Here is a 17848-nt window from a genome sequence, read left to right as displayed (position 1 = left end):
AATAGGGAACGGAGGAAGAGCTTCCCATGGCTATGTTTTTAATGTTCCAGGTAGGCTACACCGGTTGTAAAGCAGATTGATTGTGCTTCATTTTAAGAATTGAGCAAATAAATATAGCAGCACGAGGAAGCTGGCATCCTCTTTTAAATAGCGGGGAGTCAAAGCTCACACGCTATTGCGCAGTTACTGGGCTGATATGAATCCGTTCCGTTAGGCTCTGTGTGTAGGTTATGAGCTCTGCAACCATGTTCCAGGACTCCTAGGCCTATTGGCTATGTTTTGGAGTTATTTGGACTCTTTAGTTGTGATGGCCCTATATGTTTTTGAGGTTTCTTTGGGATCGACTATATGATGCATGCCACTAGGATTTGGAAAAAGTCGTAATGTATGTGCAGTTTCTTGTCTTAGACTGAACATGCTGGGCATCATTCACAAGTGATGATATTCTCACCCATCAGACTATTCTCAATTTAATCTTTTACATATATTAAATAATATGTGTGAAATTAGTTTTGGACTTAGAATGGGCCATTTTCATGCACCTGTATCCACTTCAACCTCTCCCTGTCTGAGTCTGTAATACCATCATGTTTCAAGCAGACCACCGTAGTCCCTGTGCCCAAGAACACTAAGGTAACCTGCCTAAATGACTACCGACCTGTAGCGCGCACGTCTGTAGACATGAAATGCTTTGAAAGGCTGGTCATGCCTCACATCGACACCATTATCCCAGAAACCTTAGACCCACTCCAATTTACATACCGCACCAACCGATCCACTGATGATACTTTCTCTATTTAGGCTCTGAGGACCCATGCCAAGTCTTTTCAGTCTCCTGAGGGGGAATAGGCTTTGTCGTGCCCTCTTCACGACTGTCTTGGTGTGCTTGGACCATGATAGCTTGTTGGTGATGTGGACACCAAGGAACTTGAAGCTCTCAACCTGCCCCACTACAGCCCAGTCGATGAGCATGGGGGCATGCAGGATCCAGTTGCAGAGGGAGGTGTTTAGTCCCAGGGTCCTTAGCTTAGTGATGACCTTTGAGGGAACTATGGTGTTGAACGCTGAGCTCTAGTCAATGAACAGCATTCTCACATAGGTGCTCCTTTTGTCCAGTTGGGAAAGGGCAGTGTGGAGTGCAATAGAGATGGCATCATCTGTGGAGCTGTTGGGGCGGTATGCAAATTGGAGTGGGTCTAAGGTTTCTGGGATAATGTTTTTTTATGTGAGCCATGACCAGCTTTTCAAAGCACTTCATGTCTACAGACATGAGAGCTACGGGTCGGTAGTAATTTAGGCAGGTTGCCTTAGTGTTCTTGGGCACAGGGACTATGGTGGTCTGCTTGAAACATGTTGGTAATACAGACTCAGACAGGGAGAGGTTGAAAATGTCTGTGAAGACACTTGCCAGTTGATCAGCGCATGCTTGGAGTACACGTCCTGGTAATCTGTCTGGCCCTGCGGCCTTGTGAATGTTGACCTGTTTAAAGCCCAAACTCACACCGGCTGCGGAGAGTGATCAGTCGCCCGGAACAGCTGATGATCTCATGCATGTTGCAGTGTTACTTGCCTCGAAGCGAGCATAGAAGTAATTTCGCTCATCTGGTAGGCTTGTGTCACTGGGCAGCTCTCGGCTGTGCTTCCCTTTGTAGTCTCTAATAGTTTGCAAGCCCTGCCACATCGGACGACCGTCGGCGCCAGTGTAGTACGATTTGATCTTAGTCCTGTATTGATGCTTTGCCTGTTTGATGGTTAGTCGGAGGGCATAGCGGGATTTCTTATAAGCTTCCAGGTTAGAGTCCCACTCCTTGAAAGCGGCAGCTCTACCCTTTAGCTCAGTGCGGATGTTGCCTGTAATCCATGGCTTCTGGTTGGAGTATGTACGTACAGTCACTATGGGGACGACGTTATCGTTACACTTATTGATGAAGCCGTGACTGATGTGGTGTACTCCTCAATGCCATCGGAAGACTCCCGGAACATATTCCAGTCTGTGCTAGCAAAACAGTCCTGTAGCTTAGCATCTGCTTCATCTGACCACTTCAAAAAATAAAATACTATTGACTGAGTCACTCTTCCTGCTTTAATTTTGCCTGTAAGCAGGAATCAGGAGGATGTAGGGAGAGCTTTGTACGCTTCTCTGTGTGTGGAGTATAGGTGGTCTAGTTCTTTTTCTTTCTCTGGTTGCACAATTAACATGCTGATAGAAATGACGCCAAACGGATTTGTTTCCCTGTATTAAAGTTCCCGGCCACTAGGAGTGTCGCCTCTGGATGAGCTTTTTCCTGTTTGCTTATAGCTGTATACAGCTCATTGAGTGCGGTCTTAGTGGCAGCATCGGTCTGTGGTGGTATGTAGACAGCTACGAAAAATGTAGAAACTCTCTAGGTAGATAATGTGGTCTACAGCTTCTTATGAGAGACTCTACCTCAGGTGAGCAAAACCTTAAGACTTCCTTAGATATCATGCATCAGCTGTTTACAAATATACACAGACCGCCACCCCTTGTCTTACCAGAGGCCGCTGTTCTATCCTGCCGATAGTGTATATCCCGCCAGCTGTATGTCATTCATGTCGTCGTTCAGCCACGACTCTGCGAAACACAAGATATTACAGTTTTTAATCTCCTGTTGGTAGGATATAGTTGCTTTTTAGTTTGTCCAATTTATTATCCAGCGGCTGTACGTTGGCCAATAGTACGGATGGCAAAGGAAGGTTAGCCACTCAGCGGCGTATCCTCACAAGACACCCCGATCTCTTTCTGCTATACCTCTTCTGTCTTTTTCTCCTGTGAATGACGGGGATGAGGGCCTGTTCGGGTGTCTGGAGTAAATCCCTCTTGCCCGACTCCATTAAAGAGAAATTCTTTGTCCAGTTCAAGGTGAGTAATCGCTGTTCTGATTTCCAGAAGCTCTTTTCGGTCATAAGAGACGGTAGCAGCAACATTATGTACAAAAAATGTGAAAAAAACTAACAAAATAGCAAGGTTGGTGAAGAGCCCATGATACGGCAGCCATCTTACAACAAGCTTTTACGGCAGTTATTTTTCATGCCAGCCAGGTAGGCTACTCTGGTTGTAAAGTGTAGCAATGTGCTTAATATTAGGAAAGTTGAGAAATAAATATAGTAGGCCAAGCCTAGAGAGAGCTTTGTTTTTTTGTTGCAAAGCCTATAGAAGAAATGTTGTGCAACACTTACTTAATAGGAACACTTATTTCATTCCATGCATCAACCAGCTATGAGGAGCTGGCTTTCGCTGGGCAACTGGGGATCCTATTCCGCTCAAACTCTGAATGCCAGGGACAGTGGAGCGCTGAGTACCAGACCATTAGCTATTAGCAAGTTTGGTAGGCTACTAATGACCATCTGCGACATCAGAGTGCAGTTTTGGAGAAGCCTAGTTACTGTGATTCAACGGTCATGTGGAATTTGGTGAGGTATGACTCATGACTGCCGGTGAGGTGGTGATACTGTCACTGTAACAGCCCTTGTCCTAACAGGTGCCAACTGTCCTGTCTGGTCGTTTAATTGTACTGGAGACTAGTGTCTGTGATTGACAGTAGACACAGAGCTGAGTGTAGGCCCAGCTAAGCTGCCTCTCTCATGTCACTCAGTCAGTCTGCCCAGACAGGCATAATACTGTCTCTTTCCCAATAAGTCTCTCCTGGATCCCTCATTCTCCGAATCCTCAACGCATTGCAGGAAAAGGTAAGAGGGGAGGGACTTTGGGTCATCTACTCCGAATCCGTTTGAGAAGGAAGGAGGCGATGAATCAAGCGAAGACTAATTCAGAAAAATGTACCTCATCAATGAGTAGTCGACCCACTTTGATCAACCAATCAACACTGAAATGTAAAATAGTTATTACGTAGGCCTAGCCTAGTTGTGCTACTGTTTCTACAACATGTAAAACTTCACCAGGCTAGTTTCTCATTAGTACGTATAAGCCTAGCTGGTATTGATCTTTCTGTTCTCAGATCATCAGCAAACTCCAACTCTACTCTCTCGGTGTGTGACCAATGACGTGTGGCAGGCTGAGCTGGCGGATTACGGTCGTTACCATGGTAACCCTCCATCTCATCTCTCTCTCTCGTGTTGTGTTGTGTTGCAGACTGCCAATGGAAACGTGGAGGCTAAAGTGGTGTGTTTCTATCGACGCAGGGACATCTCCTCGACACTCATCGCCCTGGCCGACAAACACGCACGTGAGTGACACGCACGGTTCACTGTTCAGTCAGAAGTCTTCACCATCTAACCACTGTTCAACATCGAATGCCAAAATTCAAATCCCCTAGTAGAGTGACTGTTCAGTCAGAAACCACTTTTAAATGGATGGAACCTTTAAACAGGCTATTCTCATTCCGATTAAACGTCTTGCAAGAGAGACCTGTTCACTAACCACCATTCAGCATCCAATGACACTTCATCGCCTTGTATAGATCAAATGGACAGTTTAACTCAAGTGCTCGGTGTATAAGGTTTTCAGATGTGCAATCTAAACCTAATTTAACCTAATGTAGTGAACGACCTATGTATCCGTCTTGGACTAATCTAGGCCAATGTCAGTGTTTTGTGTATGTTTGCTCGTCTATGCAGAATTGTGTTTGTGTCGTCGTCGTGTGTGAATGACTGTGCATGCCAGCATTGCTTTATTTGTGTGTGTACTCTTCCTCCCGTGTGTGTGTGTCTATAAGCTAGCTTTGCAGTGTTTGAGGCTGTGAGGGTTGTAGCTGTTGCTGCCGGTAGCTGTGAAGGTGGTAGCTGTTGCTGCCGGTAGCTGTGAGGGTGGTAGCTGTTGCTGCCGGTTGCTGTGAGGGTGGTAGCTGTTGCTGCCGGTTGCTGTGAGGGTGGGAGCTGTTGCTGCCGGTTGCTGTGAGGGTGGGAGCTGTTGCTGCCGGTTGCTGTGAGGGTGGGAGCTGTTGCTGCCGGTAGCTGTGAGGCTGGGAGCTGTTGCTGACGGTAGCTGTGAGGCTGGGAGCTGTTGCTGACGGTAGCTGTGAGGCTGGGAGCTGTTGCTGACGGTAGCTGTGAGGCTGGGAGCTGTTGCTGACGGTAGCTGTGAGGGTGGGAGCTGTTGCTGATGGTAGCTGTTGCTGACGGTAGCTGTGAGGTTGGTAGCTGTTGCTGACGGTAGCTGTGAGGTTGGTAGCTGTTGCTGACGGTAGCTGTGAGGTTGGTAGCTGTTGCTGACGGTAGCTGTTGCTGACGGTAGCTGTTGCTGACGGTAGCTGTTGCTGACGGTAGCTGTTGCTGACGGTAGCTGTGAGGGTGGTAGCTGTGAGGGTGGTAGCTGTTGCTGACGGTAGCTGTGAGGTTGGTAGCTGTTGCTGACGGTAGCTGTTGCTGACGGTAGCTGTTGCTGACGGTAGCTGTGAGGTTGGTAGCTGTGAGGGTGGGAGCTGTTGCTGCCGGTTGCTGTGAGGGTGGTAGCTGTTGCTGCCGGTTGCTGTGAGGGTGGTAGCTGTTGCTGCCGGTTGCTGTGAGGCTGGGAGCTGTTGCTGACGGTGGCTCGGAGCTGTTGCTGACGGTGGCTGGGAGCTGTTGCTGACGGTGGCTGGGAGCTGTTGCTGACGGTGGCTGGGAGCTGTTGCTGACGGTAGCTGTGAGGCTGGGAGCTGTTGCTGACGGTAGCTGTGAGGCTGGGAGCTGTTGCTGACGGTAGCTGTGAGGCTGGGAGCTGTTGCTGACGGTAGCTGTGAGGCTGGGAGCTGTTGCTGACGGTAGCTGTGAGGCTGGGAGCTGTTGCTGACGGTAGCTGTGAGGCTGGGAGCTGTTTCTGAAGGTAGCTGTGAGAGTGGGAGCTGTTGCTGACGGTAGCTGTTGCTGACGATAGCTGTGAGGTTGGTAGCTGTTGCTGACGGTAGCTGTTGCTGACGGTAGCTGTGAGGTTGGTAGCTGTTGCTGACGGTAGCTGTTGCTGACGGTAGCTGTGAGGTTGGTAGCTGTGAGGTTGGTAGCTGTGAGGGTGGGAGCTGTTGCTGCCGGTTGCTGTGAGGGTGGTAGCTGTTGCTGCCGGTTGCTGTGAGGGTGGTAGCTGTTGCTGCCGGTTGCTGTGAGGCTGGGAGCTGTTGCTGACGGTGGCTGGGAGCTGTTGCTGACGGTGGCTGGGAGCTGTTGCTGACGGTGGCTGGGAGCTGTTGCTGACGGTGGCTGGGAGCTGTTGCTGACGGTAGCTGTGAGGCTGGGAGCTGTTGCTGACGGTAGCTGTGAGGCTGGGAGCTGTTGCTGACGGTAGCTGTGAGGCTGGGAGCTGTTGCTGACGGTAGCTGTGAGGCTGGGAGCTGTTGCTGACGGTAGCTGTGAGGCTGGGAGCTGTTGCTGACGGTAGCTGTGAGGCTGGGAGCTGTTGCTGACGGTAGCTGTGAGGCTGGGAGCTGTTGCTGACGGTAGCTGTGAGGCTGGGAGCTGTTGCTGACGGTAGCTGTGAGGGTGGGAGCTGTTGCTGACGGTAGCTGTGAGGCTGGGATCTGTTGCTGACGGTAGCTGTTGCTGACGGTAGCTGTTGCTGACGGTAGCTGTGAGGTTGGTAGCTGTTGCTGACGGTAGCTGTGAGGTTGGTAGCTGTGAGGGTGGGGTTGCTGACGGTAGCTGTGAGGGTGGGAGCTGTTGCTGACGGTAGCTGTGAGGGTGGGAGCTGTTGCTGACGGTAGCTGTGAGGGTGGTGGATGTGGTTTCACTGGGCTGCTCATTACTGGACCTTTTTATGTTGAGACTGAGAAGAGGGAGCTCTGCATTAGACCCAGGGTCTGACTGACTAGAGAATTTAAGCCTTCTGGACTGCAGCACTCCCAAGGCCTAACACACTGACTGCACTACTGTGTCCACTCATACGACTGCATCTGTGGGGCTGAACGTTAGGTTGGGTGTGATAGCGTGTGTGCAGAGAAGTGTGTGGGTGGGGGGTGTTCTGTGGCAGTGGGTTGTTTTTTGTGGACCAGCAAGGAGGAGCTCTACATTTAATTTAAGGGGCTTTATTGGCTTGGGAAACATGTTTACATTGCCAAAGCAAGTGAAATAGATAAAATAAACAAGTGAAATGAACAGTAAACATTACTCACAAAAGAATAAAGACATTTCAAATGTCATATGTCAGTGTTGCAATGATGTGCAAATAGTTAAAGTACAAAAGGGAAAATAAATAAACAGGTTGTATTTACAATGGTATTTTTTCATCACTGGTTGCCATTGTGGTAACAGGTCACAAATCTTGCTGCTGTGATGGCACACTGGTATTTCACCTAATAGATATGGGCGTTTATCAGAATTTGATTATTTTTTGAGTTCTTTGTGGATCTGTGTAATCTGAGGGAAGTATTTGTCTCTAATATGGTCATACATTTGGCAGGAGGTTAGGAAGTGCAGCTCAGTTCCACCTCGTTTTGTGGGCAGTGTGCACAGCCTGTTTCTCTTGAGAGCCAGGTCTGCCTGTGGTAGCCTTTCTTAATAGCAAGGCTATGCTCACAAAGTCTGTACATCAGTCAAGATTTCCTTAATTTTGGGTCGGGAACAGTGGTCACGTATGTGTACTCTCTATTTAGGGCCAGTAAATTCTTTGCTGTGTGTCAAGTAATTATCTTTTTGTTTTCTTATGATTTGATTGAATCTAATTGTGATGCTATCCTGGGGCTCTGTGGGGTCTGTTTGTGTACAGAGCCCCAGCACCAGCTTGCTTGGGGGCTCTTCTCCAGGTTCATCTCTCTGTAGGTGATGGCTTTGTTAGGAAGGTTTGGGAATTGCTTCCTTTCAGGTGGTTGTAGAATTTAACGACGCTTTTCTGGATTTTGTTCATTAGCGGGTATCGGCCTAATTTGTGAATTCTTGGTTGGTGAGTTGACCCCACACCTCACAACCATAAAGGGCAATGGGTTCTATAATTGATTCATGTACTTTTAGCCAGATCCTAATTGGTATGTTGAATTTTGTTGTTTTGATGGCATAGAAGGCCCAGAAGGCCCTTCTTGCCTTGTCTCTCAGATCATTCACAGCTTTGTGGAAGTTACCTGTGGCGCTGATGTTTACGCCGAGGTATGTATAGTTTTTTTGTGTGCTCTAGGGCAACGGTGTCTAGATTAAATTTGTATTCGTGGTCCTGGCAACTGGGCCTTTTTTGGAACACCCATTATTTTTTGTCTTACTGGGATTTACGGTCAGGGCTCAGGTCTGACAGAATCTGTGCAGTACATCTAGGTGCTTCTGTAGGCCGTCCTTGGTTGGGGACAGAATCACCAGATCATCAGCAAACAGACAATTGTCTTCAGATTCTAGTAGGGTGAGGCCGGGTGCTGCAGACTGTTCCAGTGCCCTTGCCAATTCGTTGATATATATGTTGAAGAGGGTGGGGCTTAAGCTGCGTCCCTGTCTCCCCGTCCCCCCTGTCCCTGTGGATTTTTATTTTTTTTTTGCCAATTTTATAATGTTGTATGTTTTTTTCCCCCACACCACTTTCCATCAATTTGTATAGCAGATCCTCGTGCCAAATTGAGTCATGCTTTTTTGAAATCAACAAAGCATGAGAATTTTGCCTTTTTGTTTGTCTATTAGTTATTTTAGGACTATTTCTCTCTACCATTTGTATTTCATATACCTTTGACTATTGGATGTTCTTATAGGTACTATATTATTACCAGCCTAATCTCCGGAGTTGATAGTCTTGAAGTCATAAACAGCGCTGTGCTTGAAGCATTGCGAAGAGCTGCTGGCAAATGCAGTAAAGTGCTGTTTGAATTAATGCTTACGAGCCTGCTGCTGCCTACCATCGCTCAGTCAGACTGCTTTATCAAATATCAAATCATAGACTTAATTATAATAACACACATAAATACAAGCCTTAGGTCATTAATATGGTCAAATCCGGAAACGATCATTTCGAAAACAAAACTTTTATTCTTTCAGTGAAATACGGAACCGTTCCGTATTTTATCTAACGGATGGCATCCCTAAGTCTAAATATTGCTGTTACATTGCACAACCTTCAATGTTATGTCATAATTACGTAAAATTCTGGCAAATTAGTTCGCAACGAGCCAGGCGGCCCAAACTGTTGCATATACCCTGACTCTGCGTGCAATGAACGCAAGAGTGACACAATTACCCAGAGTTTAATATTGCCTGCTAACATGCATTTCTTTTAACTAAATATGCAGGTTTAAAAATATATACTTTTGTGTATTGATTAAAAAAAGGCATTGATGTTTATGGTTAGGTACATTCGTGCAACGATTGTGCTTTTTTTTCTCGCAAATGCGCTTTTGTTAAATCATCCCCCGTTTGGCGAAGTTGGCTGTCTTTGTTAGGAAGAAATGGTCTTCACACAGTTTGCAATGAGCCAGGTGGCCCAAACTGCTGCATATACCCTGACTCTGTTGCACAGAACGCAAGAGAAGTGACACAGTTTCCCTAGTTAAAATAAATTAATGTTAGCAGGTAATAGTAACTAAATATTCAGGTTTAAAAATATATAATAGTGTATAGATTTGAAGAAACGCGTTGATGTTTATGGTTAGGTACACGTCGGTGCAACGACAGTGCTTTTTTCGCGACTGCGCTTGTTAAATCACCCGTTTGGTGAAGTAGGCTGTGATCCAATGATAACTTAACAGGCACCACATCGATTATATTCAACGCAGGACAAGCTAGATAACTACACATGATTGATGATATTACTAGTTTAACTAGTGATTATGCTAAGATACATTTTTTTTTTAATAAGATATGTTTTATGCTAGCTAGCAACTTACCTTGGTTCCTTGCTGCACTCGCATAACAGGTAGTCAGCCTGCCACGCACTCTCCTCGTGGAGTGTAATGTAATCGGCCATGATCGGTGTCCAAAAATGCTCATTATGAAACCTTGAAATCGGCCCTAATTAATCGGCCATTCCGATTAAGCGGTCGACCTCTAGAGGAAACATACGAGTCTGCTGTTAATGATAATGCAGCGGATTTTCCCCAAGGTTGCTGTTGACGCATATCCCCTGGTAGTTATTGGGGTCAAATTTGTCTCCAATTTTATGGATTTGGGTGATCAGTCCTCGGTTCCAAATATTGGGGAAGATGCCAGAGCTGAGGATGATAAACAGTTTAAGTATAGCCAATTGCATTGAGGATACCATCAACCCCACAGGCCTTTTTGAGTTGGAGGGTTTGTAATTTTGTCCTGTAGGTCATTCAATGTATTGGAGAATCCAGTGTGTTTTGGGAGTCTTTAATAGTTGATTCTAAGATTTGTATTTGATCATGTATATGTTTTTTTCTGATCTTTGTTATAGAGCAAAAAAGATTGGAGAAGTGGTATATCCATACATCTCTGTTTTAGATAACTCTGTTTTTGAGTTTTCCAATTTTCCCAGAAGTGGTTAGATTTGATGGATTCTTCAATTAAATTGAGCAGTTTTCTGATGTGCTGTTCCTTCTTCCGTAGTGTATTTCTGTCTTTAGTGATTCACCATAGTGAAGGCGTAGGCTCAGGTTTTCTGGGTCTCTGTTTTTGGTTGGATAGGTTCTCAATTTCTTAGGTTTTTGCATTCTTCATCAAACCTTTTGTTATTGTTAATTTCTTAGGTTGTCTGCTTTACATTAAAAAAATGTTGATAGGGAAGCTGAGGTCAAATATGCTGTTTAGCTTTTCTACTGCTAAGTTTACACCTTCACAGTGAAACCTTTTTTCCAGGAAATTGTCTAGAAGGGATTGAATTTGTTGTTGCCTAATTGTTTTTTGGTAGTTCTCCACACTATTTTCCTTCCATCTATAGCATTTATTTATTTTTCAATTCCTTTGGCTTTGATGGCACATGATTTTTCTGTGATGTCAGTGGACTGACTGAACGCTCTAAGAGACTCTAGGTTCAGGTCAGTGATAAAGTAGTCTACAGTACTACTGCCAAGAGATGAGCTATAGGTGTACCTACCGTAGGAGTCCCCTCAGCCTACCATTGACTATGTACTTACCCAGCGTGTGACAGAGCTACAGGAGGTGTGACCCGTTTTTGTTGGTTACAGTATATTGTGTCTAGTGAGACATGTGGCGGAGGGAATGCTGTCACCTCCAGGTAGGTGTTTGTCCCCCTGTGTGCTGAGGGTGTCTGGTTCTTGTCCAGTTCTGGCATTTTGTTCGCCACAGACTAGTACATGTCCCTGAGCCTGGAAATTGTTGAGATCCCCCTCTAAGATGGAGACGCTGTCATCGTTTTAAAGTATGGGGATTCTGTTTGGGGATATAGCTAGCACACGAGGACATTTTTCTCTGAGATCATTTCCTTAATAATTTCTAGTCAGATGTAAAATTTTCCTGTGTTGACTAATTTAATAGTGGATTAGGTCTGCTCTATACCAAATTAGCATACACCCTGAGTCTCTTCCCTGTTTCACACCTGGTAGTTTGGTGGATGGGACTACCAGCTCTCTGTAACCTAGAGGGCAACCAGTGCATCCAGCTCTTTTATACAGTGTTTCTTGGAGGATGACTGTCTGCATTTCCAATTTCTTTGAAGTCTAGTTTGCTGCTCTTTAGGCCAAATGCAAATGACCTCAGACCTATATATATGATATAGTAGAAGCTTTGTGTTCCATAGCGTCTAGTGTTGTTTTTGTGTGGTTTAGGCCCAGACCATCACAGTAGGTGTGAGCAGAGCATGTTGAGCATCTGATACATACCGCTTAGGTCGCAGGATGGGCTTGGGTGGGGGTAATAGTGAGGGTTGGGCCTGTTGCTCTGCTCATGGCCTGTTATGTTGAGGTCCTTGCCGCAGTGGAGGGGGGCATAGGTCGGGCAGAAGGGTCATAGGTCTGATATGGGTGGCCTACATAGGGTGTGGTGAGGGTTTGCTTGGGGTGGTCTTAGCTGGTTGGGGTGTGGCTGGTGATGCTGTGGTCTGGGTGTAGGTCCTCTTGGCGTGGGTTCTCTCTGCATGTCCTTCTGGAGGGGGTTTTGCCGGTCTGGGAGGGTGTCTCGCTGGTCTGGGCGTGGGTGTCCGTTGCTCTGTTGCTCCTTTCGTAGGTGCTGGGGCTGCAGCTGAGGGTGATGTCCTTCAGGGTCCTGGCAAAAGTTTGGATTGCTGCCTTGTAGAGGTGGACCTGGCTGTAAAGGCTGTTCAGGTCCAGGGTGGAGTGGTGGGCCAGGTAGACATTAGGTTTTGTGGTATAGTCTCGTGAAATTCTTGCATTCACCCTTTGTGTGGTGTCAGTGTGAAAGTATTTTCGTGGTAGCAGGGTGGAGATTACCACTTGTGCGTTGGGGAAAGTGGAAGAAGCTTTTTTGATTACTCCCATGAGTGCTGTTATCACCCTTTCCTGCTGGCCCCTCAGGTCATTTGTGCCTGTGTGAATTATGTGGCTGTGGAACCCTAGTCTGTCCTCTGACAATAGCTCCAGGACATGCCTTGTGTTTGAGGACCAGGGTTTAGCCACTTTGTGTTTGGGAAAAAGTTTATCCTATTGAATGTATTTGCCATTTTAAGTCAATGTGTAGCACAATCTCTGTCATGTGTGTCCTCCAAATCAAATCAAATCAAATTTTATTTGTCACATACACATGGTTAGCAGATGTTAATGCGAGTGTAGCGAAATGCTTGTGCTTCTAGTTCCGACAATGCAGTAATAACCAACAAGTAATCTAACTAACAATTCCAAAACTACTGTCTTATACACAGTGTAAGGGGATAAAGAATATGTACATAAGGATATATGAATGAGTGATGGTACAGAGCAGCATAGGCAAGATACAGTAGATGGTATCGAGTACAGTATATACATATGAGATGAGTATGTAAACAAAGTGGCATAGTTAAAGTGGCTAGTGATACATGTATTACGATGATATATGTATTTCGATGATATAGAGTACAGTATATACGTATGCATATGAGATGAATAATGTAGGGTAAGTAACATTATATAAGGTAGCATTGTTTAAAGTGGCTAGTGATATATTTACATCATTTCCCATCAATTCCCATTATTAAAGTGGCTGGAGTTGAGTCAGTGTCAGAGTGTTGGCAGCAGCCACTCAATGTTAGTGGTGGCTGTTTAACAGTCTAATGGCCTTGAGATAGAAGCTGTTTTTCAGTCTCTCGGTCCCAGCTTTGATGTACCTGTACTGACCTCGCCTTCTGGATGATAGCGGGGTGAACAGGCAGTGGCTCGGGGGTGGTTGATGTCCTTGATGATCTTTATGGCCTTCCTGTAACATCGGGTGGTGTAGGTGTCCTGGAGGGCAGGTAGTTTGCCCCCGGTGATGCGTTGTGCAGACCTCACTACCCTCTGGAGAGCCTTACGGTTGAGGGCGGAGCAGTTGCCGTACCAGGCGGTGATACAGCCCGCCAGGATGCTCTCGATTGTGCATCTGTAGAAGTTTGAGTGCTTTTGGTGACAAGCCAAATTTCTTCAGCCTCCTGAGGTTGAGGGGGGGGGGGGGGGGTGCTACTCTGTTTTGTGGGCGTGTCTCTCGCTCTGGGCTCCACCGTGTCTCTCGCTCTGGGCTCCACCGTGTCTCTCGCTCTGGGCTCCACCGTGTCTCTCGCTCTGGGCTCCACCGTGTCTCTCGCTCTGGGCTCCACCGTGTCTCTCGCTCTGGGCTCCACCGTGTCTCTCGCTCTGGGCTCCACCGTGTCTCTCGCTCTGGGCTCCACCGTGTCTCTCGCTCTGGGCTCCACCGTGTCTCTCGCTCTGGGCTCCACCGTGCCTCTCGCTCTGAGCTCCACCGTGCCTCTCGCTCTGGGCTCCACCGTGCCTCTCGCTCTGAGCTCCACCGTGCCTCTCGCTCTGGGCTCCACCGTGTCTCTCGCTCTGGGCTCCACCGTGTCTCTCGCTCTGGGCTCCACCGTGCCTCTCGCTCTGGGCTCCACCGTGTCTCTCGCTCTGGGCTCCACCGTGTCTCTCGCTCTGGGCTCCACCGTGTCTCTCGCTCTGGGCTCCACCGTGTCTCTCGCTCTGGGCTCCACCGTGCCTCTCGCTCTGGGCTCCACCGTGCCTCTCGCTCTGAGCTCCACCGTGCCTCTCGCTCTGAGCTCCACCGTGTCTCTCGCTCTGGGCTCCACCGTGTCTCTCGCTCTGGGCTCCACCGTGTCTCTCGCTCTGGGCTCCACCGTGTCTCTCGCTCTGGGCTCCACCGTGCCTCTCGCTCTGGGCTCCACCGTGCCTCTCGCTCTGGGCTCCACCGTGCCTCTCGCTCTGGGCTCCACCGTGTCTCTCGCTCTGGGCTCCACCGTGTCTCTCGCTCTGGGCTCCACCGTGCCTCTCGCTCTGAGCTCCACCGTGTCTCTCGCTCTGGGCTCCACCGTGCCTCTCGCTCTGGGCTCCACCGTGCCTCTCGCTCTGGGCTCCACCGTGCCTCTCGCTCTGAGCTCCACCGTGCCTCTCGCTCTGGGCTCCACCGTGCCTCTCGCTCTGGGCTCCACCGTGCCTCTCGCTCTGGGCTCCACCGTGCCTCTCGCTCTGGGCTCCACCGTGTCTCTCGCTCTGGGCTCCACCGTGTCTCTCGCTCTGGGCTCCACCGTGCCTCTCGCTCTGGGCTCCACCGTGTCTCTCGCTCTGGGCTCCACCGTGTCTCTCGCTCTGGGCTCCACCGTGTCTCTCGCTCTGGGCTCCACCGTGTCTCTCGCTCTGGGCTCCACCGTGTCTCTCGCTCTGGGCTCCACCGTGTCTCTCGCTCTGGGCTCCACCGTGCCTCTCGCTCTGGGCTCCACCGTGCCTCTCGCTCTGGGCTCCACCGTGCCTCTCGCTCTGGGCTCCACCGTGCCTCTCGCTCTGGGCTCCACCGTGCCTCTCGCTCTGGGCTCCACCGTGCCTCTCGCTCTGGGCTCCACCGTGCCTCTCGCTCTGGGCTCCACCGTGTCTCTCGCTCTGGGCTCCACCGTGTCTCTCGCTCTCAGTGATGAAGGAGTAGTGCAGTTGTGGGACCTGGGTGTGTTCAGTGCTGGACGGGGGTGGGTGGTGTGTGACTATCCTTTAGTTTGAAGAGGTGTGATCAGACTTAGTGTAGCTTTACATAACAAAATTACCTAGAGATTATTGTCCTTTCATTTTTGGCTAGTAGCTTCGGACTGAATATTACTCACTCAGTTTTGTGTTGGAGGGTATTTCCAGGTTCCACTGTTTCTTCTGCAGGTTTTGGTTTGTTAGGATTCTTTTTCCTTGATAGTCCTTGTTAGTAATAGTCCATTCAGGTCATTTTGTCTAAAATCAAGTAAAAAAAAAAATTGGATTGGAGGTTTTAATGTTTAGGTTAGTATCCTGTATAAGTCCTTGTGAAAAAATGCTTATCTACAAGTTTATCTACATTTATCCAACTCTAATATTTTTTGCAGAAGAACCCAGGAGCCCATGAGCTCCCTCTCTTTCTCTGTGTGTTCCTGCGGGAGAACCACTGTTCATTTTTGAGAGCCGTGTGTGTCCCGGACAGTCCCAACTTGTGCTGGTTTGTGTGTGGAGTATGGGCCTCTTGGTTCTATGTGCAGCCAGCACCATCAGTCAGTCCCTCCAGAATTCCTAATTGTCCCAAATGGCACCCTATTCCCTATATAGTGCACTACTTGCGACTTGGACTCAGTGCACTATGTAGGGAACAGGGTGCCGTTTGGGACGTTACCCCAGACAGCCATTTGCAATATGTGAAGTATGCATGTAAGGAATGGCTCTTCACCCCATGGGTGTGGTGGTGGGCTGCTGCTGTATCCTGTCTGAGTTCTGCAGCCGTCAGCCCAAGGACAAAGAGGGAAAAGGGGGAAATCTGAGGGCCTGTTGGCTTTCCCAAACAGTGTGTGTGTTTGGAAATGGGAGAGGGAACTTTACACTCTGAGAGTGGCCCTGTGGAACATTGTCCTTGTGTTGTACCGGATGGCTTTCTTTCTCCATTCTGGATTATTGCCTGTGCGGTGTGTGTGTGTGCTGTGAGTCACAGATCAAATATTTCCCTTGCCGGGATTCGGTTGGAGCCTTCCCTTAGAGGGCCTGTGACTGCACCCTTACTCCAGGTCTTAGCCCCGCCCCGGTCGGCAGAGCTGCCTCCTGAGTGGTCGGTTCCACTGACATGGCCTTTTGCTCCTCTGGCCCCTCCCTCAGGCCCATATGACTTAGCCTCTCTTTAATTTCCGTTTCTATTCTGAGAGCTCTAGAACTCTAGGCCGTTGGTTTCAGTAAACAATAGACATCAATGGTGACGATGAATCCATTCACAAACACACACAAAAAATGAGTGGGGAAGTACAGAAGAACTGTTTCTCAATGTAGGCTAGACTTCATAACTTTTAGAAGAATGCATCGTTGAAATAAAGTAAAAGTCCTTCAGAGCTCAGGATCTGAGGTGTCGCTCCTCTCTTCTTTCCCTCTACTCGTAAGGCCTCTCATTCATCAATAATTGAGAATTGGTACGGGCAGGTGAGAGGGAGAGGCAATTTGTGGAGAGTATGGATTTGGTGCTGTGCCAGTCTTTTTATGGATAGAGCGGGTCATGGCTCAGGGAGTCAGTCAGGGACTGGTGATAATGGTGCCACTGCACCTGTCTACCACCTGGCTACATACCCCCAGGCCAAAGCAGGCCTGATGGTTGACCCTCTTCAACTCGGGCTGGGAATTGCCTGGGACGATATTAACACAATACTGCCTATACAATATGCATTGTGATTGTATTATTGACCAGGTACAGCCGACTAGTCAAATATAATGTAATCCAAAACTAATATTGGGAGTCCCATAGGGCGGAGCACAATTGGCCCCGCTTTGTCCGGGTTTGGCCGGGGTAGGCCAGGCCGTCATTGTAAAAAATACAATCTTAACTGGCTTGCCTAGTTAAATAAAGGTTACACACACACACACCACTCTGACCATTTACGTATGTCCCCATTACCAGTAAAACATAATCAAAACCAATTTCTTTCACATACTTGCTGTGCTGTTTCGTTGTTCATTTGTACAGTCGTTTCATTCTCAACCAGGATTTCTATGGAACGCCGTTTGAGTCGTTGCGTGTCAAATAAGATACACGTCAAATAAGCTTGTTGACCAATCAGGACCTGAATATGACTGCACGTCACAGAATAATTTAACGCGTTCATTCATTTTTTTTTTACGTGGCTATTACACATTGATTACACTCACTCGTATTTCATGTCACAATGCTTCATTGATACGTATGCTGTGATGCTGGTAAAGTTGTCTCGCTCACCTACAGGGCTGGTCATAAAAATAAAAAAAAAAGCTAGCTAGATCATGGATGCAAACAATGTTCTTCCACAAGAACATAGCAAAACGACATCTGTTTCAGTAGCTATAGTTGCTAGCTAACTATATAGCTAGGTGTCATCTAAAAATAACCCTAATTTTATAAGACTGCTCTTGTTTGATTAATGGTGGGTCGGACCCATTTGTGAAGCTAGCCCCAATAAGGATAAGCCCAATATTGGACTTTGCGGTTAGCCTTCAAAATAAAAGTATGTCATAGACAGTGATGTAAATGAATACAAAGTAGATGTATGCCATAATTGAATAGATCATGCTAAATGAGGATGGAATGTTATATATAATCAACAAAAGACACTAATTTGTTAATTTCACATCTGTTAATCGCACGGAATGTATTATTCTTTAGAATTGCATTGGGGGCATACTTATTTCACTGTACAGTCTTAACCCATGTCATTGATCCACAATCCATAGTTATCAGTCTACTCAGTGACACCCAGAGAACATTAGCGTCGTAGCTCTTATTGCGGGACTCTGAAACAACTGTGAATTGAGCCACATTTTTTGTCAACCTATGTATATTGAACACTATTCCCAAGGAAAAACAATACAGCGTGGATGTTTTTGGAGTCTAATAATTCTGAGGAGGACGTTGGGAAAACAACATGTATTGA

At 47.5% G+C, this 17848-nt stretch overlaps 1 protein-coding gene across 1 annotated transcript in view; it reads left to right on the top strand.

The window, feature by feature from the left end:
* Positions 1–17848, top strand: part of LOC139374997 (metastasis associated 1) — a 45736-nt gene that overhangs the window by 9969 nt on the left and 17919 nt on the right. The window contains exon 3 of the mRNA XM_071116325.1: positions 4112–4205. Within this exon, the coding sequence (XP_070972426.1) occupies positions 4112–4205 (94 nt within the window). The remainder of the gene's footprint in view (positions 1–4111; positions 4206–17848) is intronic.

This window comes from Oncorhynchus clarkii, chromosome 19, assembly GCF_045791955.1.
Source record: "Oncorhynchus clarkii lewisi isolate Uvic-CL-2024 chromosome 19, UVic_Ocla_1.0, whole genome shotgun sequence".
NCBI lineage: Eukaryota > Metazoa > Chordata > Actinopteri > Salmoniformes > Salmonidae > Oncorhynchus > Oncorhynchus clarkii.
The sequence above is the reverse complement of the archived record's forward strand: the minus strand, read 5'-3'. Positions and strand labels throughout refer to the sequence as shown.